The sequence below is a fragment of the Sphaerodactylus townsendi genome, linkage group LG08 (assembly GCF_021028975.2).
Source record: "Sphaerodactylus townsendi isolate TG3544 linkage group LG08, MPM_Stown_v2.3, whole genome shotgun sequence".
In the NCBI taxonomy this organism is placed as follows: domain Eukaryota; kingdom Metazoa; phylum Chordata; class Lepidosauria; order Squamata; family Sphaerodactylidae; genus Sphaerodactylus; species Sphaerodactylus townsendi.
In genome coordinates, this window is record NC_059432.1 from 47,744,186 (window position 1) to 47,768,389 (window position 24,204).

General features: G+C 41.0%; 1 protein-coding gene across 4 annotated transcripts in view; it reads right to left on the minus strand.

Moving 5' to 3' along the window:
* Positions 1 to 24,204, minus strand: part of LOC125438570 (disintegrin and metalloproteinase domain-containing protein 9-like) — a 37,963-nt gene that overhangs the window by 8,226 nt on the left and 5,533 nt on the right. For 2 of the 4 annotated variants that reach the window (XM_048507006.1, XM_048507007.1), the window contains 13 exons: positions 22,873 to 22,949; positions 21,684 to 21,903; positions 19,638 to 19,703; positions 19,483 to 19,554; positions 17,719 to 17,891; positions 16,093 to 16,177; positions 14,338 to 14,459; positions 12,570 to 12,741; positions 9,509 to 9,598; positions 7,782 to 7,977; positions 5,120 to 5,225; positions 3,908 to 4,079; positions 2,059 to 2,139 (listed from right to left, as the gene is read on the minus strand). In XM_048507006.1, coding sequence (XP_048362963.1) covers positions 2,059 to 2,139; positions 3,908 to 4,079; positions 5,120 to 5,225; positions 7,782 to 7,977; positions 9,509 to 9,598; positions 12,570 to 12,741; positions 14,338 to 14,459; positions 16,093 to 16,177; positions 17,719 to 17,891; positions 19,483 to 19,554; positions 19,638 to 19,703; positions 21,684 to 21,903; positions 22,873 to 22,949 — 1,632 coding nt within the window. The remainder of the gene's footprint in view (positions 1 to 2,058; positions 2,140 to 3,907; positions 4,080 to 5,119; positions 5,226 to 7,781; positions 7,978 to 9,508; positions 9,599 to 12,569; positions 12,742 to 14,337; positions 14,460 to 16,092; positions 16,178 to 17,718; positions 17,892 to 19,482; positions 19,555 to 19,637; positions 19,704 to 21,683; positions 21,904 to 22,872; positions 22,950 to 24,204) is intronic. The other 2 variants (XM_048507008.1, XM_048507009.1) reach the window with 1 other exon arrangement.

Genomic DNA, 24,204 nt, shown 5'->3' on the forward strand with positions numbered 1-24,204 from the left:
AAAAAATGGCAGAAGACATTGCAATTAATACAGAATTACGTGAACATTCAATTTTTTATTATTCCCCGATTCAATATTCTTTGTCTGTATTACTATTGTCCAGTTACTTTAATGATGTATATCTTGAAAGAAAATACCCCCTTCCCCCGTTTCAGAAAATATCATGAATATAGCTCTATAATTATGTATGTGTTTTAAGTCTACTGAGACCAAACAGATTTTTATTAGTATGCACACATGCACAATTTTTGATCAGAAAGGCATTGTTAAGTTGCTCGCAAACACGATGTTGCAAAATGGTCAACATGGAAAGAAGAAAATAGTACTCAGATTTCATGTCTTATATCCTAACTTGTGTCTAATATGTTTGTGTTGGTGCATCTGTTTAATTGAGTTTTGTACTTACAACCATGGTATGATTAATGTGCTGATTCTGCAACCTACAAAATACTAATTATCTTGCTTGGAGACAAAAACGTTGGTATTGGGTTACCATTATGTGTTAGCGATTTATGAACGAAAAGTTCAGAAACCCCACCTAGCAGTACAAATTAGTCATTTGGGGATCTTTAAATGTTCCATGAAATTACAGCGGTAATACAATATGTGGATTGCAAGTAACTGTGCATTTAGTCCTCAATATATCACTGTCCATTCATAAAGTGGTCAGTGTCCAGTTAATACTAGTGAATCTATCTGGAGATCAGCCAAGTATGATGCAGACTATGTAGAAAGGAGTCTTCTGCAGTTGTGTTGCAATATTTTGGTCACCCTGAGTTTCTTTACCTATGGGCATCCTTGATGCAGTAGGAACTTATTCTGGATTCTGATAAATTCTTGTCAACCAAGCAGCAAAATAATCCTTCTATAGGTTATTTTATCCTCTCTCTCCCAGCCCTCCTCCCTCCACCAACCAACCCTTCCCTCCTGATGTACTCATGTTGTTTCTGCAGAAACATGGCCACAAAACATATTCAGCTCTGGTCACAGTATGAGAAGGCCTCAAAATCATACATGCAAGAAGAAGAATTTAGATTCATACCCTGCCTCTCTCTCCTGTAAGGAGACTCAATTCAATTCAATTCAATAAGCCTTTATTGGCATATACACGATAGTTCCAGTTAAAATATAGTTCCAGTTAAAATATAGTTCCAGTTAAAAAGTGAATAGTAAAAAACTTCGCGTTTGTCATACATTCAGTTTACAAACTTCTGACAAAAACTTTGCCACTATAAGGCAACAATGAAAATCCTGACAATTTAAAAGCGTGAATTCACTTTATCTGATTCAGTATAATCAATCATAGGGTCTTATAGCTTGGGATAGCAGGCTGGATCGAGTTCTTTGGCATAATACGCAGTTCAGGAGAATGTGTGGGATGGAACTAACGGTCCCATGCTACAGGTACAGAACTCCTTTATCGCTTGGAAGACCTTTAAGTCTTCCTCTATGTAGGGAAGATGGCATGATGTTACATCTAGCCAGCATATAGGCTCTCCTTAGTATGGGATTTGTGGAGCCAATATAATAGGCTGGGTATCCCTGTGTGAAAGGAACTGACATATTTGTTGGTGAACAAGATTTATTTGCCAAGCTCTGCAGTTGTTGATAGTCCATTGCTAACAGCCTCTCTTTAATGAGGTCAAAAGTTTCAGTAAAGGTTAGCATATTGAAGGAGTCACTGTCATAACCCAGTTCCCCGATCTTTGCTGTAACTATTGTGCACCATTTTGAATGGTGGAGTTCAGTAAGGAGACCCAAGGGGGTTTACAAACTCCTTTCCCTTCCTCTCCTCACAACAGATACCTTGTGAGATAGGTGGGACTGAGAGAGTTTGGCCAAACTGTGACTAGCCCAAGGTCACCCAGGAGGAATGTAGGAGTAGGGAAACAAATCTGGTTCATCAGATAATAGTCAGCCGCTCAAATGGAGGAGTGGGGAATAAAACCAGTTCTCCAAATTAAAATCCACCTGCTCTTAACGACTATACCACACTGGATATATATCTGGTTAAAATCTCATTATTCCCTACTGCACTATTATCATCATATTACTTACTGCACGGTTGTTACATTTGTATGTTACATCACAGTTATAACCCAGAAAGCTTGCATTCACACACTTGAAATCAACACAGGCCTGCAAAAATAGGAAATGAGTTCTAAAATAAGTGAAATGAGTTTTAAAACAAATAGGTACATACTTTCAAACAAATACAAAACAGAAACAATATTTTACCATAAAGATACAAAGCTGAAACACTGTTCTTATATTTCGTTTAAGTGCATGAAACATAATTAAAAGACTGTTTCTATAGATTACATAAACGATCAGCATAGCAAATAACAGTGCAAGTTATGCTGTCCACTACTTGGAGACATGGTAATTGCTCACTGGTAACAGCATCTGCTGTGCATGCAAAAATTCCCAGCTTCAGTCCCCAGCACCTCAAGTTAAAAGAATCACTGGGGAGTAAATAATACTGTAATAGACAAATGGTCCGGCTCAGTATGAGGAACCTTCATGAGTTCATGCTCCACTGGTGTGAGCTAAGGTTAATTATAAGCCTGAGTATAAACAAGCCTATTCGTTTCAAGGTCCATAATAACTAAATGGAATGCAAAAGCTGAACAGCTGACACTCCTCAACTTTTTCCCATGTGTAAATGACAAACACACAGGAATATATCCAGGGAAAAAAAGGTTGGCAATCCTAAATAAAAAATACCAGGGTTGAAAACAGGGGACTGGATTTAAAGATATCCTTGTGGAATGCACGTTTATATTCTCATGAGGCAAGGATCCTCACTTCCCTCCCTGCTGTCCCCTTTTGTCCCTGTGCCACATTACACATAGTACTGGAAGTTCCAGTAAATGTCAGGATAGACAAGGAGGGCTGCAGTGGGAAACGGACTGTGGGAAAGCCTCAAACTGTGAGCAAAACAGCTGTGATTTGGATGGATCTGAGCCATATGCAAGGTCCTACTGAGTGGCATCTGCATCCTTTAATTCCTCTGTCACTGTGTAGATATTGGTTGAATTTGTTTAAAAAACTTCTAACCTTTTTTTTTAATCCTAAGATTTGGTTAACAAATGCCAAATTGGCAAAAGAGTCAATATAAAAATTTCAGTATAGATACAAGCCGGACCAAATTAACTCATTTCTCACCAGAGTGATGTCCTCAACATTATTCACAAAAAGAAGCTTCAGTTGGATCTTTTAGAGGATGACAGCTTTCCTACTGATAGGCAATGAGGGTGCCATCTGACTATCTTGGTTGTTCCAGAGAATTGGTGTAGTGACCGAGAAGGCCTCAGATCAAGTGAAGGAGCCATCACCAGCAATGCTTTTTTGCCCACTTCCACTCAGAGCAGCAGTGGAAGAAAAATAAGAAAAGTGCATGCATTGTAAATGGCATGACATCACTTCTGGGGGAAACTCTAGATTTTACTACAGCAAGGGTCTGCAACCCACGGCTCCAGAGCCACATGCTGCTCTTTCAGCCTTATACTGCGGCTCCGCGTGGCCTGGAGGTCAGAAGGTATCTTGGGCATGTCCCTCCAGGAAAGGTGAGTGGAGGGGCCAAACTGGAGGCGGCTCCATGCAGAGCCGTCACTCCAGCTCAGTAGATCTTCGGGGCTGTGGAAAATGGGTCCAAATGGCTCTTTGGATGGTAAAGGTTGCTGACCCCTGTACTACAGAGTTTCGGCAATTCTTGCAGTGATGAAATGTCACATCCAGTTCTTCCCAGAAATGACATTATGGCACATGCACCCCTCATGTCCTTGCCCCAGAGCTCTCACCTATTTTCAGGAATGGGGTGGCAACATGTTATGAGAAGATTTCCCTTATAGAAGCTCAACTGTCATATGAGTAGTAGTTAGTAAGAAGTAGGTAAGATACTTACCTTTCCTTGTTTACAAGCTGTGCCTTTCTGAACCAGAGATGGATCAGGGATATCTGATCCTAAGTGAAAATCAGTAGTTATGCATGAAACACCTTGTTGGTTTTGGATGTAAGCTTCGGGAAGATTCTCATGATTGAAAGATGTACAGTGAAGCTTCCCACACAAACTGTTACTGCAAAAATGAGTTATAACAAAGACAAACATAAGGAAAAGAAAAAGACTCGGATAATGGCCAAAGCAAAAAGCCTACTGTACATATGAAGTGGTGGTGGAGGGAGTAAGCTATGTATTACTTTATGTGTAATGTGAGATATGTGTTACTTTAAGAAGAAAAGAGCACAAACATCGGGGATACTCCAGTGTCCCCAGTCCCAATTGTACCTCTCTGCTACTGCTTGCGTCAGACACATTTCTCAGTTTTGATACTGAATGTGAGCTGGGAATGGAGAAAAAGTAGGGAAAAACAGACTGAAAGAAGGTACGGTTGGGTTAATTGAGCCATGGGCTCTTTTTAAAAGAGTTCTCTCTCTTTCTATTGTGAATGGGACAGTTTTCCCCCGTCATGTCACTTCTGACTTATGGTGACCCTTTGTGTGGTTTTCAAGGCAAGAGACATTCAGAGATGGTTTGCCATTGCCTGCCTTGGAGGTCCCCAATCCAAATACTAGCGAGGGTCAGGGCTAAGATTGTGTGGCTGGCTCAAGGTCACCCAGCAGGCTTCCATGGTGCGAATGGGGATTTGAACTTGGGTTTTCCAGTTTAACACCTTAAGTGCCACACCACGCATTTCTTTTACAGCCTTTGCTCAGGTTATTGGTTATCATTTGGATTTGCAAATAAGCATTCCATATGAACAGTCCCTATAGGAGCCATGTCCAGTAGTCATACATAAAGTACCCTGCTGATTTTGGATGTAAGCTTCAGGAGAAAGATGCTCATCACTATGGAGTTCTTTAGCCTCTGAGAAAGAGGAAGGATGTTTGTTTTCAAACTAGTTGGTTCAAATGATTTTCATTGCACAGAAAAAAACTTCCAATTGATAGGAATTTTGTTGATCTAGGTAAAAATAATGTTCTATTAGAACAACTTTTGATTTAAAAATTCAGTTTTTTTAAGAAACACTGAAAACTGAGCAAACTAAATGTAACTCCCAAACAATACAGTATTTAAATACAAACACAGCCTTATTGTCAGCACAAAGTAAAAACTTACGCCTGGGAACATTTAACGAAATTTGGTCCTGTCATTCCACAATTGCCAAATCTGTCTCCTTTAGCATTGGCAATTTCAAAACAAATATCTGGTCCTTTTTTAGCTCCTATAAAAACAACAAATAATATTTTTGTGAAAAAAAACAACAATCCACAATTAATTTTCTCAATGTAAGCACTTTTCTACATTTTTCCCCAATAAAGGATCATTTACTCTCATACATCTATTTTGTAAAAACATATCCCATATAAAAACATGATTATGAGGAGCTCAAAGCAGTTTATGTTAAGGTAGCGCATTCTGGAATATGAACAAACACACTATTTTATACCTTAAAACAAATTAAAAACAAGATTCATATGTAAAGAAATAGGAAAAATTAGGCAAAACAAGCTGATCATTGGAATGTAATATCACAGGGCAGGTGTCTCTGAAAAAAATTACCTTCTGGATTTTTTGAGAGACAAGGAAGGCTGCCAGAGGTGTGACAGCTGCATCCAGGGCTGTGAGGGATCAACTGCCCCACCCTCCATGGTCCCTTCTACACATGCAGAATAATGCACTTTCAATCCACTTTCAGTGCACTTTGCATCTGGATTTTACAGTGCGGAATAGCCAGATCCACTTGCAAACAATTGTGAAAGTGGATTGAAAGTGCATTATTCTGCATGGGTGGAAAGGGCATATGCCTGAGGCGCTGAAGGAACTTTTTGTTTGGGGAAAAGAACTGTGACTCACTTTGTCCATATCAAGTAAGTTAATCCACCTTGGGTTGTGCTTTGCAGGAGAAAGCTGGCTTGTGTATAAATAAATAAAATAAAGTTATTTTCTGACCTCTTCTGGAAAGTCCTAAACATGGGGGCTAATACAGAAAAAGTCCATGAATGAGATGGATGCCAACATGAGGAAATTCACGGATGGGGTGAGGGGCGCTTGCGCTTGCAATAATGTAATGATGTTACTTCTGGCATAAAAGTGTGCACCAACATCACTTCCAGTTTAACCATGGTGATTAACTTCACCAGAATACAAGCCTCCTTTTTTTCCCCGACAACCAGTCCTTTAGGGATTTTGTTTCTATTGCCTGGCAAAACCCAATCTGGCTGCGGTAATCATGTGTAAAGCAGCTATTTGCTGGTCTCTAGGGGAATTTGGCCTCTGATTTCCCTACCTGACTTGAGGCAGATTTCAAAGCTCTTAGAGATGGTACAGTCTCCACAGAACATAGTTATCACACCAGTTCATACAAGGATCACATGAAGAGACTTAAAGTTAAGAAGATATCCTACCATATATAATTTGCTAAGTAGCCACCAATCATTGGCTTATGACGAACCCTCCACCAATTGACTCACAGAATTCAGTTCTCTGACTGCATCATTGGGAGGGCAGTCCCCCACATTCCAGCCACACCTCCACCCACCTTCTCGCAACCTAACAGTAAGCCTGGCCAAAGTGCTGGGAAGCCGCCCTTCCCGCCAGGCCCACTTCCACTCCCGCACCTGTGACCACCCTCCCGCTACCCCCCTGCCCACCCCCCCCCCACAAATCACCCTGGCCCTGCAGAGCCTGAGACCACCCTTTCCATTCCCCCATCCCCCAAAACCAACAAGGCCTAGCAGAGCAGCAGTGTCTTGCAGCCTGCTACTCCACTGACCCCGATACCACCCTCCCGGATCCTCACCCACCCTGCCTTCTGCTCCAAAACCCAATCCTGGCCTGGTGGAGAAGTAGTGCCAAACTGCCCTACTGCCAAGCCTCCCACCCGCCTGCCCATTCCACCAGACACCCTTTCCCACCCCAAAAACTAATCCAGCCTTCCTGTCCAGGGTCCTGACCTTCAGACTCCCACCATAGCCACAGCAACCCACCTGCAAGGCCTGACATGGTGGCACAGGTGACAACAGAATGGCAGTGGAGTAGGATGGAAGGGAAGTGTTGGGAGAAGCATGGGAGGAGGGCGGGGTGAAGAAGGTGGTTAGCCAGGTAAACCTGCCACTAGCCTACCCAGTCCCCCGCCTTCACTGTCCCACTCCCTGTCTAGAGCCCATTTCATTGCAGTTTGAAATGGGCTTTATTGCTACTTTAATAATAAATGCTGTATATTCAAACCAGCTGGAACCAGTAAAAAGACTGATGGCTGTGTTGAACAAACTGAAGTTTCCAAGTTTTTAACAGCAGCTCCACTGCAGTAATCAAAGCTCGATGGCTGTGTGCCTGCCTGCTCAAGGTCATCAGCAGGGTCTTCCTTATGTTCTGCCACTACCTTATGTGGGCACTACCAGACAGAGCAGATTCTCTGTTCTGCTACATTTGCAGAACTCCCTCCCTCATCTACTTGCCTCACAGTCACTCTGCTAAATTTAAGGTGTCACATCAAGACATTTTTAGCAGCCAGACTGGTTGTAAGAGTTAAAGTGTAGCTGTTCGTGCACATGTGTACATTTCCTTTGACTTCTGACTGACTTATTTGTTACTTGCGTAATTTTATATAGTTTTTAACGAGCTTCTGCTGTGGTTCACACAGATTGTTGTAATTGTAATTTAGTTACTTTCAATATGCACTGCTTCAAGATTTTTTGAGAGGCAGCACAGCAGTGTTTAAAATAAATAACATGCATTTCAGCTGTGCCACATGACCCATAAATAATTCAAAACGTACCTTTTCCAAAAAGGGATTCGCACTGAGAATCATAATTCTGACAGACTCCATTATAACAGTAACTTTGCATGTTGTTACAAGGGTAGCCATTCATGATATACACATCTTCTGGACAATAGGCATCAGTTCCATTGCAGAACTCAGGAAGATCACAACTGTTCATTTTTGGCCTGCATGGACTTCCTGCTACTTTAAACTAGAAAGAGAACTTTTTTTAAAAAAATATAAGCATAACAATGCTACAAGATTAAAACACGAAATATCATGAAAGGGAAAAAACACCTACAGCCACAGTTTTTGAAAGAAAAGGCTGACAGTTGATGCCTAGGGCCCTCCACTATGGCTGCCAGTTTCAAAACTGTAGCTGATATCTGTTCCTTTATTAGCTGTATTGAGGAAAATGGCAAGATGTAATGGGCTGGATACTTTTTTCCTAATTTTCTACTATGGAAGGGGGTGAGTTTCACCAATTTTCTCTCATGCTATTTCTGGTGGTCCCCTCCACTCCAAGAGGAGCATTTTTGGGAGATCTGTACACTAGTATGGCAGAGAGGTGCGGGGCAGGACAAATATAAGAAAAGTTCAAGGACTTAGCAATAAAACCCCAATCCAATCCCATACTCCATAAAAACAGTGTACCTGTTCTAAACAACATAAAAGCAAGTGATCTATAAAACCAGCAGCATGGAAAGAAGTCGTACAGCATTCTTTTAAGACAAAGGAATGTGGAAGAAGGAAGGCTGGACGCTCTCTGAAGAAATTTCCATTTGAAAGATATCAATGGGGGAAGAAGGTTCAGAAAGAACCTAAAGTCCAAAATCTTTGTTCCCACAGAGACCAACCAGAAGTGCTCAAAAACCTACAAGCAGGATATAGAGACCAATGTATCCTCTACAGCACTGGTATTCAAGGTTCAACAGTATCCAGAAGTTCCATTTCACCATAATAGCCAATAGGTAGATAGCTGTCTTACAGGATTTTGTCTAATCTCCTTTCAAAGCCATCTAAGGGCCTACTAAACATCAGTAGACTCATCCTCCCCTTCCCCACAGCCATGCAGCGGCTATGGAGTGTGGCACTTTAAAGGACTACAAAAGGCATTCTTTGGCTTTGGAACATGGTGTGTATGGGAGTGGGTGGTCCTGCCTTCCACCCAGGCCTTTTTTCCTGAGCTAAAATGGCCCCATTTATTTAAATCTCCCCCATTTTGGAGCTGTTTCAAATGAACTTGGATGCAAAAATCTCTTTTGAGCCTCATTCCTCTTTGTGTGTATATATACTATATTTGAGTCCAGTACCACCTAAGAGGCCAGCAAGATTTTCAGAGTATATGGTTTTGAGAGTCAAAGACCCTCTCATCAGATTTGTCAGATATCTGATGAAGGGAGCTTTGACTGTCTGAATCTTAGACCCCAAAAATCTCATTGGCCCCTCTAGTGCTACTGGAATAAAATCTAGCTGTTTTATTGCAGACCAATGGGGCTACCCTTTGAAACTGTGTGTGTTTATATATATTACACTTCTAAGCATATAGTTTTATGTAAAGGACAGTGCACACTTCATTATTACAAAGCCTATAGTGTGCTTATGCTTTTAAACTATTAAAAACAAATTAGAAAACAGAGACAAAGTGCTACTGAGTGATGGAGAATTCACTTTATAAATAACTGCAGTGCTCAGGTGAAAGACACTTATAAAACTTGTGGGAGAAGGATGTTCAAACCTACCTTACAACTCTCACAACATAAACCTTCTGCACATTCTGACCCAGGTTTCAGTTTGCAGGTTGCAGCATCACAGCAAGGGCTGGTACATTCCTATTGTGAAAATTAGTTCAATTGGTATGAAGGTCAGGATCTTAAATGATGTTGAAACAGAGATAGTGAGAGATAGAGCTTGACCTATGTTGTCTCTACTCCAGTCTAGCCCACTACCTGTCAGATTTAACCCAAGTGGCTTTTGAATGTAATAAGTTCAGCACCCATGAGGGAAACAGGAAAAAAAAGCAGTAACTTATTTATTCATAGTGATTGGGTGATAAGGTGGTAGAAACTATTTACTTGTGTATCTTAGTCTTGCTATGTCCACTAATTTCTGTGAGAGCCGGTATGGTGTAGTGGTTAAGAGCAGTAGACTCTAATATGGAGAACTGGGTTTGATTCCCCACTCCTCCACATGAATGGCAGACTCTAATCTGGTGAATCAGGTTTGTTTCTCCACTCCACTACAAGAAACCTGCTGGGTAATCCTGGGCTAGCCACAGTTCCCTCTGACTTCTCTCAGCCCCACCTACCTCACAAAGTGTCTGTTGTGGGGAGAAAGAGGGAAGGCATTTGTAAGCCACAGCCAACTGCTGTTTATAAGCCACAATTGAGAAAAGTGGGTTATAAATCCAAACGTTACTGCTTCATCATCATCTTTTAAGTTTAGAGATGATAATTTAGGAGTGCTGATAGCAGTTAACAGCCAAGTTTTTCTCAGAAATTAGACTCAAAGAAACCAGTCTCCTACCAAAGATTTTTTCAGCTCACTCCTCTAAAGACAAAACCTTATCTCTTTCATCTGACTTTTTTAAAAAAAATTTAAAAATAAAGTTTATTATATATCACATAGTTACAAAAATCTTCCATCTGACTTTTGACTTAAATATTTTGAAGTTTATTTCTGCTTGTATGTGTGTAAAGTGTCATCAAAATTCAGATGAGTTATGGCAATCCAGTAAGTGATTTGACATTGCCTTCCTCTGCATAGTGACCCTGGTATTCCTTGGTGGTCTCCCAGCTAAGTACTAACCAGGGCCATCCCTGTGTAGCTTCTGAGATCTGATGAGATCAAGCTAGACTGGGGCATCCAAGTAAGGGGCATCAATGCATGTACTACCAGTAACTAATCAAAGGCCGTTTCCGCATGGCAGCGGAAATGGCTGGTGGCGCTTCACCAGCGCCGACCAACGAAAAGGACGTCCGCGCAGACGGTCGAGGCGGGCAGCTGGCGCCCAGCGGGCTGTCGGTGCCCGCGACCCGGCTTGTCCCTGGGCCTCGGCGCATCAGCGAGGAGAGCCTGGGGACCGCCCTGGCCCTCTTGGCGCCTGCTACCGGCGGCGCAGGGCGTAGAGGCTGTCCCCAGGCACTCAACGACAACCAATGAAGGTAAAGTGAATACCAGGTGGGGGAGTGAAATTGAAGCGCTGCCGTTCTTCGGCAGCGGCTTCCTCGCGGCGTTCCCAAAAGAGCGTAGAGGCACTCTGGAAGCGCCGGCTCCGAACGGCGGTCGCGGCGGCACAGCTGCTGCAGCTGCATGCCTCGATGCGATAAGCGACCTGGAGGCGGTGTTTTACGATCTCCAGGCATCATTTTTTCTGCCACGTGCCGGAAGCGTCAAGTTTTTTAATTATATGGGTAGCTCTAATATGAGCAAGGCCTTCAGGGAGCACCACCTTGAAAAGGGGAAAGATCAGCCTGTGGCTCCCATCTTATGGAATGGCCTGCCTCAAAATGTCAGGAAGGCTTCCATACTTACATCATTCCTCAAACTATATAAAACAGAACTGATCAGGAGGGTATTTTTATGAGTGAAATAGGAAAAAATTATAATGCAATGATCCAAAGGTGCTTTTATAAAAAGCCTGGGACTGTGAATTGGAACCCTGTGTGTTATCTGTTCACTGTATGCATTATTCTACTCTCACTGCATTTGTTTCTACACTTATGTAGCACCATTACTCTGCATTTTTATTATTCTCATGCCAAACAGTCTATATTGTTTCAGATTGCTGTAATTCAAATCCTATTATATTACTTATTAGTTGTAGCATCCTATTGATTACACTGTCCTACAATGTGCAAGCTACCTTGAGTCTCACTGAGACAGGGGCCTATAAATAAATAAAAATAAAAAGTGCCCTAGTCTCTCAGCAATGACTATTCCCCCCTCTCATGTCTCTGAACTCTTTTTCCAAAAAAAACCCCCTGACAACTGAATATTATTATAGGGTTCTAATGGTATAACAATCTGCCTTTCATGTTCTCAGCATTCCCAATTTTCTAAAAAGTAAATTTCTATCCACTCTTGTTGCCAGAGGCAGAGTGAGGGGAAACTGCACCTGGGGCGCCGCACACGCTCTGCACCCCTGCTGTGGCACCACCCACAGAATGTCCCCTCCACGGTCTGGCCACGCCTCCACCACGGCTTCGCCCGGGGCGTCCCACCCAATTGGTGCTATGCCACTGCTTATTGCAGAAGGAGAAAGACATATATCTGCAAACAGAGGCTAGAGACTATTTTGAATCAAAACTCTGAATTCAAAGAACTTGATAGACTGGTCGTGACAACATTACAACACTATGGTGGTATTCAATTGGTGATATAAATAAACAAAAACAAAGAAGCCCTCTGGCAGTGCTGCATGAAACTGGGGCAGGAAAAATGGAACTGATGGGGTACTTTTCCTTCCATGTAAGTATCACATAGAGGGAAGCAAACAGGTTCGGGAACAAGCACACGAAAGAAGGTGGAAACTTAGGGGGTGCACAGAAGTACCATGATGCTGTGTGAAAAGCCCTACTTCCCAACAGCATCCAAACCTCAGCAAATAACCCATGGGAAAGTAACCAGAATGACTAGATAGTTTGGTAAGATACACTCATTCATCTTCATTCATTCTCGTCCACCAGCTCTGTCAAGCCTGGACCAGCAGTAGACTGGAAATATCACTTGATGTTCCAGGAGGCCAATCCAGGGGAGAGGGGCAAATGAAAATTTTACCCAGGAAATTTGCATAATTCTTACTTTTGGTGTACCACAGTCACATTCTTCATCCTTGTCCACTATTTGATTGCCACAAACTGGTTCTGTAAAGATATCACTTGGTTTGGGAGGATTTCTAAGACAGCTTCCACCACCTTTCAAGATGAGATTTTCAAAATCATTGGAACTGCAACTGCTGAAGTTCTTGGACCCACTAGAAAGCAGAATATTGTCAGGCATAGTTATTTGTCCAATCAAATAATGGACAAATTATTTGGCCATCCTCTTAACCATCAGGTGGCTATAAGTGTTATTACCAAGACAATAGAGATCGTGGATCTCTCTTTTCTGAAACTGGACAGTGATTGAGCAGTCTGGGCTTCTTGTATAAAAAGGAAAGCAACAGACATTAGAAAGAGAAACAAAAATATACAGTACTTTAGTCTTTCCTGAATATATCATCCTAGCACCAATGTACAGGAAGTCAGCATGGCATTGCAGTTAATGTGTGTCAGGTTAACTGCTCAAGAAATGGCAGAAAAATCCAGTGTCTCTCCACATTTAGCAAACTGTAGGCTCATGAAGCCTCTGTTTGCCTTAAACAAGGAAGGAAGTGGTGGTTTAATGCTTTAACCTCCCTTCAGTTCTGCTGATTGAAACTGTTCCCTCCCATCTTCTATATCCTATTAACCTTTCAATTTCTATTTCTGGACAGTGAATCCAGGGGAAGGGTTAAGTAACCTGTCATGCCTCCAGAGAAGCTCTTACTATTTTCTTATTAAGTATCAGTTGTTCCTATGGTTACAATGTATAGTGTTCTAAGGGAGGGAAGTGTGGTTAGACCCTGTCCCTTTAAGAAATCCCCCTACAGGCAGTCTTCCTTTCATTACCCAGTAGTACCCCTGTTTAGTTAATTTAGTCTAAGGTGCCAGCGGAGTTGGAAGGCTGCAATATCTCTTACATCTATGGTGTATAGTCTAAGGTGTATAAAGAGTATAAAAGTTAAGGTGTTACAGAAAGTAGAGTCCAGATAGAGTACACTGAAGGAACCAAGAGAAAGCACAGACAAAGTGGACTTTCTTGGAAGAAGTCAAGAAAGAATCAAAGTCTCAAGCTTCAAGTTTTTCCAGTCAAGCAAGTACTTTATTTTAGTCAGACCTTGGGAGTAGTTAGGGTCTCAATTCTTCTATGTAATAAAACCTCTCTCTCTCTTTTTTTAACTGTTACACCTTGTTTGTGAGTCTCCCACTTTGTTCTGGATGAGTTCAGGGCACCTAAGATATTTTACTTGTGGAACAGAACACTACCAGTCCCTTGCCCAAACAATTGTGGAAGCAAACTGAGGCTGCATTAACTTCAATTTGCATTTTACGGACAGGACCTTACAAATTCACTGTATGTTAGACCATTTGTCGTTCAGGATTGTTGTAAAACAGAGATGCAGAGAGCTAGTTATGCTGCCTTGAACTTGTTAAAGAAAAGAAGAGATAAAAATGTGATACAATAAAGACAGTAACTGGATGAAAAATTAGTAACTGCAAGCTCCCTTTCTCAAAGGAAGGTCACACCTATAGTCCATACAGTGACTATTCTATTCAAGGCGGCATCACTGGGTGTCACGCCCCAGTTTAAAACAGGAATGGATTCTACTGCTGTAACACAAGATTCTGCAATATACCGATACTGGGATTTTAGTGCCTGGTGCTTGGCCTTCTTGCAGATCAAGGAACCAAGATTGATGAGTTAGAATCTAAGCTATAAATTAAAACAAAGTAAACAAATAAACACATCTAAAATAAAGAGTGCTTACTTAGCTGAGCTGTGCATAATGTAGGAACCTGGACATCTTTTATCATCATGATCCATACCCAGATTATGTCCCAGTTCATGTGCAACAATTGACGCATGAGCAATCACATCCTCATGATTAAACTGGTAAAGAGATCAAAGAGATAAAGGGTAAACATGTTTGGAGCAACATTGCCCCTTAGCTTATTTGGACAGCAAAGTGTTTCTCACATTCATATCTGGTCTTAGACTGTAAACTCCTTGGGCCTGGAACCTGTCTGCTTTGCCTGAACAAACATGAAATATCTTATTCTGAGCCTGACCACAGGTCTACCAAAGCCACTATTGTCTACCCAGGACACAGCTCACCAGGGTCTCATGCAGAAATTTTTCACATCACTTATTACTTGATCCTTTTAGTTGGAAATGTTGGAGTTTGAATCTGGGATCTTACAAATGTAAAGCAGATGCTCTATCACTCTTCCTTACATTCAGAGCTGGTACAACATAGGTGGGAATTTTGCTGCCTCACCACAGGGACTATATGGTTGAAACTGTGGGGACAACTGCATCCAGTTTCCCATTGTCCCTGACTGTCGCTAATTTCCCCTCAATACGTAGAAATGAATGGAATGAACATCCTTGCCCTTTGCTCTGTTTGTTTGAGTGGACAACCACAGAGGTTGTAATTTTTAAAAAACCCGAGTAGGATATTCTGCACAGAATAAAGTGGCAGGACTCATTTTCATCTAGTGCAGTAGAACAGATTACATTTATATGCTTATATTACACACTTTGAATAAGAAGACAAATAACAGTAACAATATTTCAAATAACGTGAGGAATATTGTAACAAACCTGTTATGCAAGGTAGAGACACAGTCTCTCAATATAGTGGGGAATATTAGCTTAGAGCAGACTACTTATTAATGTTATGAGAGGCTGGGTAAGGAATCTTTAATACCAGTGTATACGAAGATCAGTTCTCAGAAAAAAATCCACAGAGAGGAATGTAGTGCAAATTTAGCAATCTTTATTGTAGGGATAACAGGTTTACAATCACTTGGTTCAATGCAGCAAACATGCACACACAGAGTTCCTAAGATATAGATTTGTTGGAAAATAGATTTGGAATAGAAAGGGATACGGGATATATGGGTAATACGACCTGATCGTGATGTGAAGAAGATCCAGGGTTCACAGCCAAATGGCCAGCGTTTGGTTCCAGGGGGCAACGCATTGGACCTGTGAATAAGTACTCCCCCTACCCCCTGCTATGCCAGGGCAAACCAATGTAGTCTAATTATTACCATAACCTGGAGTCACCTATTTCTCTAGTACATTTCACCCCACCTTGTCTCCAAAAGGTTCAGGACAGCCAAGATGGTTTTCCCTTCCCTATTTTATCTTCCCAGTATCTGTACAAGGTAGCTGGAGATGGTGACTGACAAGGTCACCCATGCTTCATGATAAAGTGAGGATTTTATCTGGTCATTCAGATACTAGTCCAGCACTCTAATCCCTAGACTACATTGACTCGTAATGTTAGAATCTAAACACTTAAATCATGAGAGTCAGGGTACTGATTAGAGGCTGGGGTGGGTTTGAGTGTTCAAGAAGTTTGCTGGGTAACCATAGGCCAGTCACATTTTCCTCAGCTTCATCTACCTCATTGATTTATTGTGATAATTTTAAAACGGAGGGGAGAAATATGTATGCAACTCTGAGTAAAAGCAAGTTGAAAATGTAGCAGATGCCATGAATGTAGTGTACTTACAGTACTGATTGATCCTCCTAAATCCCGGTTACAAACTGTCCCAACAAAAGCCATTCCAACTGTCGAACCAAATGGTTGTCTCCCTCTGCAGTGCAAGAACAGAATTAGTGCAATGCATCTGGTGTTGAAGTTTGAAAACTATGGCATCCAATGTGAAATCTAACATAGTGAGCAGAACATGAAGAAATCTCAACTCAAAATATGAACTCACTCAATATCCAGGCTGAAATATGATGTTGCCTAATTCCAAATTAGATCATTGGTCCATCTAGTACAGTCTTGTTTATTGTGACTGGCAATGGTTCCTTGTAGCCTCAGGCAGAAGACAGTCTTTCCATTACTGACCAGTGAGGTGATGTCACATCACCATTTTTACTAGGCAGACTATGTTTACAAGGTGGTTTGCCATTGCCTTCCCCAGTTAGATAAACCACCTTGTAAACATAGTCTGCCTTTACCCCTCAGCAAGCTCATTTTACCAACCTTGGTAGGATGGAAGGTTGAGTCGACTTTGAGCCAGCTATCTGAAATTGACTTCCATCAGGATAAAACTCAGGTTGTAAGCAGAGCTTTGACTGCAGAACTGCAGCCTACCTTTCTGTGCCGTTGGGCTCCAAATACCTAAGAACATAAGATCCTTTAATTGGAGATGCCAGGAATTGTATCTTGGACCTCCTGGAAAGCATGTGCACTATCACTAAGCATGGCCTTTTCCAACTACAGCACTGAATTCTTATGGCTGCTGACGTTAGCCTGCTGAAAAAACACAGAGCATGTCCAAAATGCAGCAGTAAGCTTATTATTCGGGCTGGATACAGAGATTGTATCACCTGTGTTCTGAAATATCTGCACTGACTGCCCATTTGTTTCTGGGCACAATTTTTTTTAACCTGTAAAATGTCTTGGGTTACAGTACTTGAAGGATTGCCTTCTCTGGTATTGACCAGCTCAGCAGTTAAGATCGCCTTCCAAAGTCCTGCTTCATATGCCAAGAATGGTAAGATGGGTGCCAACCAGTCAGGGTTTCTCTGTGGCAATGCTTTGCACCTAGAGGCTTGCGTGATACCTACTTTATTGTACTTTAGATGCAAGGCCAAAACATTTCTCTTTTCTTTTGACAGAAGGGTTCCATCTTTCTTAGCTGTTTCAGTGGTCTGCTTCTAGCCTGGCTCGTGATTTTATGGCTCGTGATTTTGCTATTAGTTTTAATATTGATATTTTTATGTATGTTGTTTTTATGATTTCATTGTAGCATTTTTTAATTTAGTGAACAATCTTGTGCAGATCTCTGTTAGAAGAGATGACGTATAAATTTCATATGTAAACAAATATATACAGTCATAATTCAGATTCTAGTAGTCAGAGCACATTCAATACATCTGTTATCCAATCCTCTGCCTCCATGTCTCATCCCTTTCTTCTTTGCATTGTAATATGAACCAGTCCTTAATTCCAGTAATACTAAAAAAAAACTTCCACATACACTCACAAACACACAAGTCCCCTGAATATAAAATTTCTGCACAAATAATCTGCATTATTTTTGCCAGCTGCAGAATTAGAGATCACAATTCCAGGCCCAGTTTATGAGCACAGATTGACTGATGTGAGGGAACCATTCCTTACATTATAAGATGGCCAACATCATTTCTCGGTTGCTTCATGAGAGTTTTCTGTCTCCAAGCTGCAAATGCACTCAGAACATCTCCAGCTGAACCCATATCCACATCTATGAAGTTTTCTTTAATCCATATATCCAGTCCAACTAGTACAATTTGTATGTTTAAAGAACTGAACATCTGCAAATATACAATAGTCATTACTGTACAGCATCAGTAAGTTTCCCCAAACCATGTGTATTTGTTCTCTTTACGGTTGAAGAAGTTGACTGGTCAACCTCTGTCTTTGTCCACTACTATGGAATATACATCACCATATCAGAGAATACATATTTTTAAGGATACCGATTCCCAACAAGTATACAATTGTATGCATTTCAAGTCATCCCTGATAACACATAACATGGTTCCACATCTACACCTCACCTTGTCAGTATATGTGTTAATAGGAATGACTAAAAACATGTGCCATGAAGTTGTATATATAGGAGAAAAAATGCTGATCAGGAAAAAAAATTGGCCTTCTGCCCTTTCTCTGCACTGGCTCCAGTCTGGTAGAATTGGTTATCTGACACCAGAGCCTTGTGAAACCTTAAACAGTTCCACAGGGCCTGAAAGACAGAGATGTTCTGCTGGGCTTTTGTTTGAGGCTGCTCATCTATTCCAATTCCATCTTCCAGCCTCCCAACAACTAACCACCAACACACTATTGTCAGTCTCAGTCTGTGTCGTCCTCTTGCCAAATGTTTTCCTATCCTCAGACAGTCCTTTGAATAGGAGACTGTATCAAGATGGGATTGGTGATTTTTCCATAGGTTTATGCTGCTGTTGGCTATTTGAGTTTTTATTGATAAATCATTAACTAGTTTTGTATATTATTATTTTTTAATGTTTTAGGTGTGAGTGTATGCTGCTCTGAGCCCAGCCTTGGATCCAGAGCATGGGATATAAGTTTAATCAAATAAAAATTAAAAATAAATTAACTCATATGCCAAGTGGCACGGATTCAGAGGTGGGATCCAGCAGGTTCTCACAGGTTCCCGAGAGTAGGTTACTAATTATTTGTGTGTGCTGAGAGGGGGTTACTAATTGGTGATTTTGCCACGTGATTTTTGCCTTAGTTACGCCCCTCCTCTCAGCAGTAGCGCTCAGAACTTGAAGCAGTCTAGCAGGAGGTGCACCGGTGTGCATGGAAGCCTGCGCCTGCCTGCATTCGTTTCCTGCCCAAGGACCGGCGCAGCGTCTGTGTCCTTGCCACAGCCCTGCCCAGGAATGCCCCGCCCCCGAAATGCCCGGCCACGCCCCTGTTGTGCCCCGCCCAGCCCCATTGGCGTTACACCACAGTTTGAATCCCACCACCATGGGAACCTGTTACTAAAATTTTTGGATCCCACCACTGCACAGATTGACACTAAAGTGACACTTACATTAGAAGATACTGATATTATATACTTTTTGCAAGAGTTACCAACTGCAATCATTATTAATCTGTGTACAATTGCAACATCTCAAAGCTCTTCTAAATGAGTTGTTCCAAACGGACGCAGAGTTTACAGTTCTAAGTGCTTCTTCAGGCACAATGTTTAATGAAAGCAATGGTGAGTCAAGTCTGAATATGAACAGCATGGTGACTCTTGAATAAGCAAGATTCAACCCTTTCTGAAGTAGGCTGCAACAGATTTGGTAACAGTAATTAAAAAATCTGGTAACAATAATTAAGAAATATTATGGCAGTCCTTTTTCATGTAACCATGACCCTGTGATGGCTTACCGCATCAACGTAATTAGCCAGTTCAATTATTTCCTTGGTTACAGATGCCACATCTCCACCTTTCTGCAAATACTGAAACAATTCAAAATATAAGATGTTAATGGGTGGGAAGTTTAGTTTCTAATGCAGTATGTCATTGCGTTTAGAGAGATTACCTTCTTGTTATCCACCACCATGTATAGTTCAACATAGCTTTTCTGTGGCAGCACTGCACGTTTCTTCTGTAAGTTGGAAAAAATATATTTATATTATCAGTGATTCACTGAATTACTTAAAATAGATAAATTTTGCTCAAAACAATTCCAGTTTTCTTTTTCAATAGGTACCAGATAGCCAAGGAATAAAATAATTTATCAGCTCAACTTTTACTAAGTTTTTACACATCAAAGGGATAGTGTCAGAGCAGCAGAGAAAGGATGCCCAGTGCCTTGATCCTTCTATTTCTCTGACTCTCTAGTCAAGTCCTGCTCTGAAGTCTGAGGTTAAGGGACAGCACAAAGTCCTTTACTTCCAGCAGAGAAAACCAGTATCGTAGTGATAGCTGCCGCTGAAACAACATTATTTTAATGTCTGCAGCCAATTGGAAGCCTCACCTGGCCCCATCCACTTTTCAGAAATACTTGGCAGGTGCCAAGAAAGGTTCTGTGGGTACCATGTAAGAGAACTCTACTATAGGGCATGTACTATAGTTCAAGCTGTGCTTAATACAGAAGAAATCAAAACTAGAGCATTCCTGACAGATCACTGTCCAACCTCTGCTTGAAGACATCCAGAAAGGGAGAGCACCTCCAAGATTGTTTTTCATCATTGAACTTCTTTTATCATTAGCAGTAAGACATTCACATGGTGTGAAACTGAAATATGCCTTCTATAACTTAAGTTTATTACACCAAAAGACATAATACTACTTCATTTTTTAAAAAAATCATGTCAACAGAACAACCAGATATCCAAGAGAAGGGTTCTGGCATAGCTTTCTCCTTATTTACAGGATTTTTCCACCTATGGGTAAGGATTCTTATCACATAAGCCTCTACCTGTAGTCTGAAGTGACTCATTTCCCACTCAAGTTTGCCAGCTCAGTGAGAACTAGGCTACAGTACTCCATTAAAACTTGGCCAGTCCAGAGACTGGGGATAAGCACATGGACCATTCTCTTGCAACCACAGGAAGATGCTGCACATGGACGTGCTGCACATCTGGGCTCCTGTTTGCTCCTAGGGATAATCAAGTGCTGTGACCACCATAGCAATCTCCTGTGTTCACAGACCACTTCTATCTTCATCTCTGTTGATAAGTAAGAAGGAAGTAGTGTGAGGAAGCAACTGGGGAAACCCTTCCCCCACTCATTTAAAGCTGTTTCGCTCATGGTTCTTTGGATAAGGCTCATTTGCACAGCAGAAGCCAATTCCACAGATTTCACTGACATAAATCCAAATCAGTTTGCTTGGATCAGAGCTATGCCTGATTGATCCAGGAGGCATCAATGGATGGTGCATAATGAAGCCATCTTGAATCTTGACCCCTGGGTCACCCCCCCGCCCCCCACACACACCATCTTTCCTTCCCTTCATGGTTAGGCAAAGGGGCATCTTTATGTGACAGTGCTACACTGCATTATACTTGGCAAAGGAAGATGCTGGCTATACTGGCGCTTGTATAAATGAATCAGCTAGGTGCACTGTGTCAGACGTAATGAAGTTAAAGCAGCAAAGTCTAACTGCATATGCTTATTTGTCTAAACTGTTATTAGACCTCCCTTTCTTCCAGCACAGTAGAGAATTCTTCACTGACGCACTCGGCACAACAGTCCCATTCAACAATATTAAATCAATAAATTCAAAGAAATCAGTTCAACTCGAGCTGTGAATCTACAAAGATAAAACTACTTGAATTTGACTTTAGTACAGCTCAACACAAATAGCTCATTACAAATATATATTACTAGTCTCTTTCCCAAAGTATTATTTCAGTTACAGAAATCAATAGGGCACAGACCCCCTTCGATACTGGAAATAAATTACAAATCTCAGTTAAAAACCAAAAAGACAATTACTAAAACTAGAGCAATTATTAAAGCTGTTTTATTGTGTAACCCAGCCAAGGATATATTTGAAGGGCAGCACAGAAATTTACTAAATAATTAACAACTAGATCAGGCAAAGTATACAGTTTTTGAAAAACAAAGGGGTTTTTTTTACCCGTAGAATGGTATCCCTGCCAAAATGTCCATGTGATATATTTGTGTGCTTCAGAAAAGGCTCCATGCTTTGATGATGATAATGCAGGTCATTGTTTTGTACACCACACAGAAAAGAGTCTTGAGGAGAATTTTCTACTTGATAGAAAAAGTGTTCAAATTGATCTGATCCATCAACTGGTTCCATGCCATACTGTTTGCCACCAATATGGAGAATGCCCCTAAAACCACAGGAGCAAGAACATTTATTCATTCAAGTTTCATTTCCTTCCCAAAAGATGACCCTGAGTCATTGTTGCTAAATAACTTTCAGAAGTAGCATTTAGTGAAACTGTACACCCACACACAAACACACACGCTCTGCTAACTTGGAGATTGTTTCTGTGACCTCTTAATATGTCGGTCCCTATTCAAATTTCAGAAAATCCATGAATGAACTTCATATTCCAGTCAGATATCTACGTTACCAGTTTTGTAAATTCACTTATTTTAATCAAAACTTAAAACTATAACCCATGCTTTATGAAAACAATATGCCAGAATTATAAGAATGATTTGGTTGACTAAAACTGGAATTCTAAGATTGTATTCCTGAGAGTAAGTCCCATTTAACATAATAGGAGTTACATGTACTTAGGATTGCCGTTATAAGAACATAAGAAAAGCCATGCTGGATCAGACCAAGGTCCATCCAACAGCCTGTTCACACAGTGGCCAACCAGTTGCCTCTAGGAAGCCCACAAATAAGGTGATTGCAGCAGCATTATCCTGTCTGTGTTCCACAACACCTAATATAATATGCTCCTCTGATAGTGGAGAGAATATATATCCTTTTTACTAGTGGAGAGAATAGATAACCTTTTTACTAGTAATCATGAATAACCCTATCCCTCTTGAACATGTCCATTTTCCTCTTAAAGCCTTCCAAGTTGGCAGCCATCACTGCATCATGGGGCAGGGAGTTCCACAATTTAACTATGCATTGGGTGAAGAAATACTTTCTGTTATCTAAAACCAATTTAGAACAGATCCCACTACCCTCAATAAATCTTCACTGCCATAAGTCTTTAAGCTGCCAAGAGCCACCATCGACAGTGGGGTATATGTAGTTTAATAAATAAATAACATTTCCCTTTCCCAGGCAAATTGAAAAATCAATATTAAGATACAGTGAAAAGAAAGGACAATACCTAAGTCCATCACAGGTACTGAAAGCAAGCAGAGAGTCAGCAGCTCCTTCAAGAACTCCATGGTAATAGCAGTGAGTCTGGAACCAATTAACAATGTAAACATGGTGGTTCTTTCATGCAAAGGAGAGATTCAATTTGTTGGAGTGTTGTGGGGTTTCTAGGCTGTATGGCCATGTTCCAGTATTCAATTTGTTATTTGACAGAGACAAATATACCATTCATACACAAACTAGCAACTGATTCCCAAACATGTTTACAATGAAGGTGGTTCAACAGAAAATTATTTCAAAGTCAACCTGCTTAATACTTTAATTATAGGGCACAATCTTTCCTATCCAGACATAGCAGTGTAAAAGGAAATGGTCGAGGGACCCAGTCTCTTGAGAGTTAGAAATTTGAACAGAACAGGCAATTCAGAAACTAATTAAAAGATCATTCTGCTACTGTGCTATGGTACTGTGTGGCTGGAAATGTGTGAGCTGGCTTTTTATCTTAATTATTAGACAATATGTAACAATAGTATTGATATATGATGGACAGTATTTTCCTCTGAATGGACAATGCCCATATGTGCCTAAAACCTTTAATCTTCAAAGGAATATTGTGGGGAACTGGAATTCTTAGAGTTTTAGCAAATGATTTCCAAGGCTTTGAAGATGAACACTGTACCTACTTGGGATCAGCCCATGGCAGAGGCGTTCACAAAAACGACACAGCATCCGGATGGGAATACACTTTATGCTTCCCTTAGTAATTACTTTTCCCAATTCATTCCCATCCTTTAGAAAAACAGTGATAGCTATGTCACTATTGTGTATAGCAAGTACCAACTTTAGAAAAGCTGGCAAAAACCTATCAGTAGTGCAAACGGCAGTCATAGGGAAGGGAAAATAGCACTGTGCATATGGTGATTCAGAAATTCAAACTTTCCCATTCAGATGTTGGGCAAATTACGTAGACTCTGATCATTCAGAAATATGATAACAACTGTGTTCAAAACAATACCTTGACCTGGATAGCTCCAGGCTTGCCTGATCTCATCAGATCTTAGAGGCTAAGCAGGGTTAACCCTGGTTAGTATTTACATGGGCACTCTATATGGAATACCAGGGCCATGATGCAGAGGCAGGCAATGGCAAACTAACTCTGAATGCACCTTGTCTTGAAAACCTATGGGGTCATCATAAGTCAGCTGTGACTTGACAGCAGCACACCCCCCCACCCCACACACACACAAGTTTGGACAATAGCACATCAAGGACAGGAAAAGGATAAACAGAAGATGATAGAAAAATAACATGTTATGTATTTTTCATAAAACCCATTATTGTT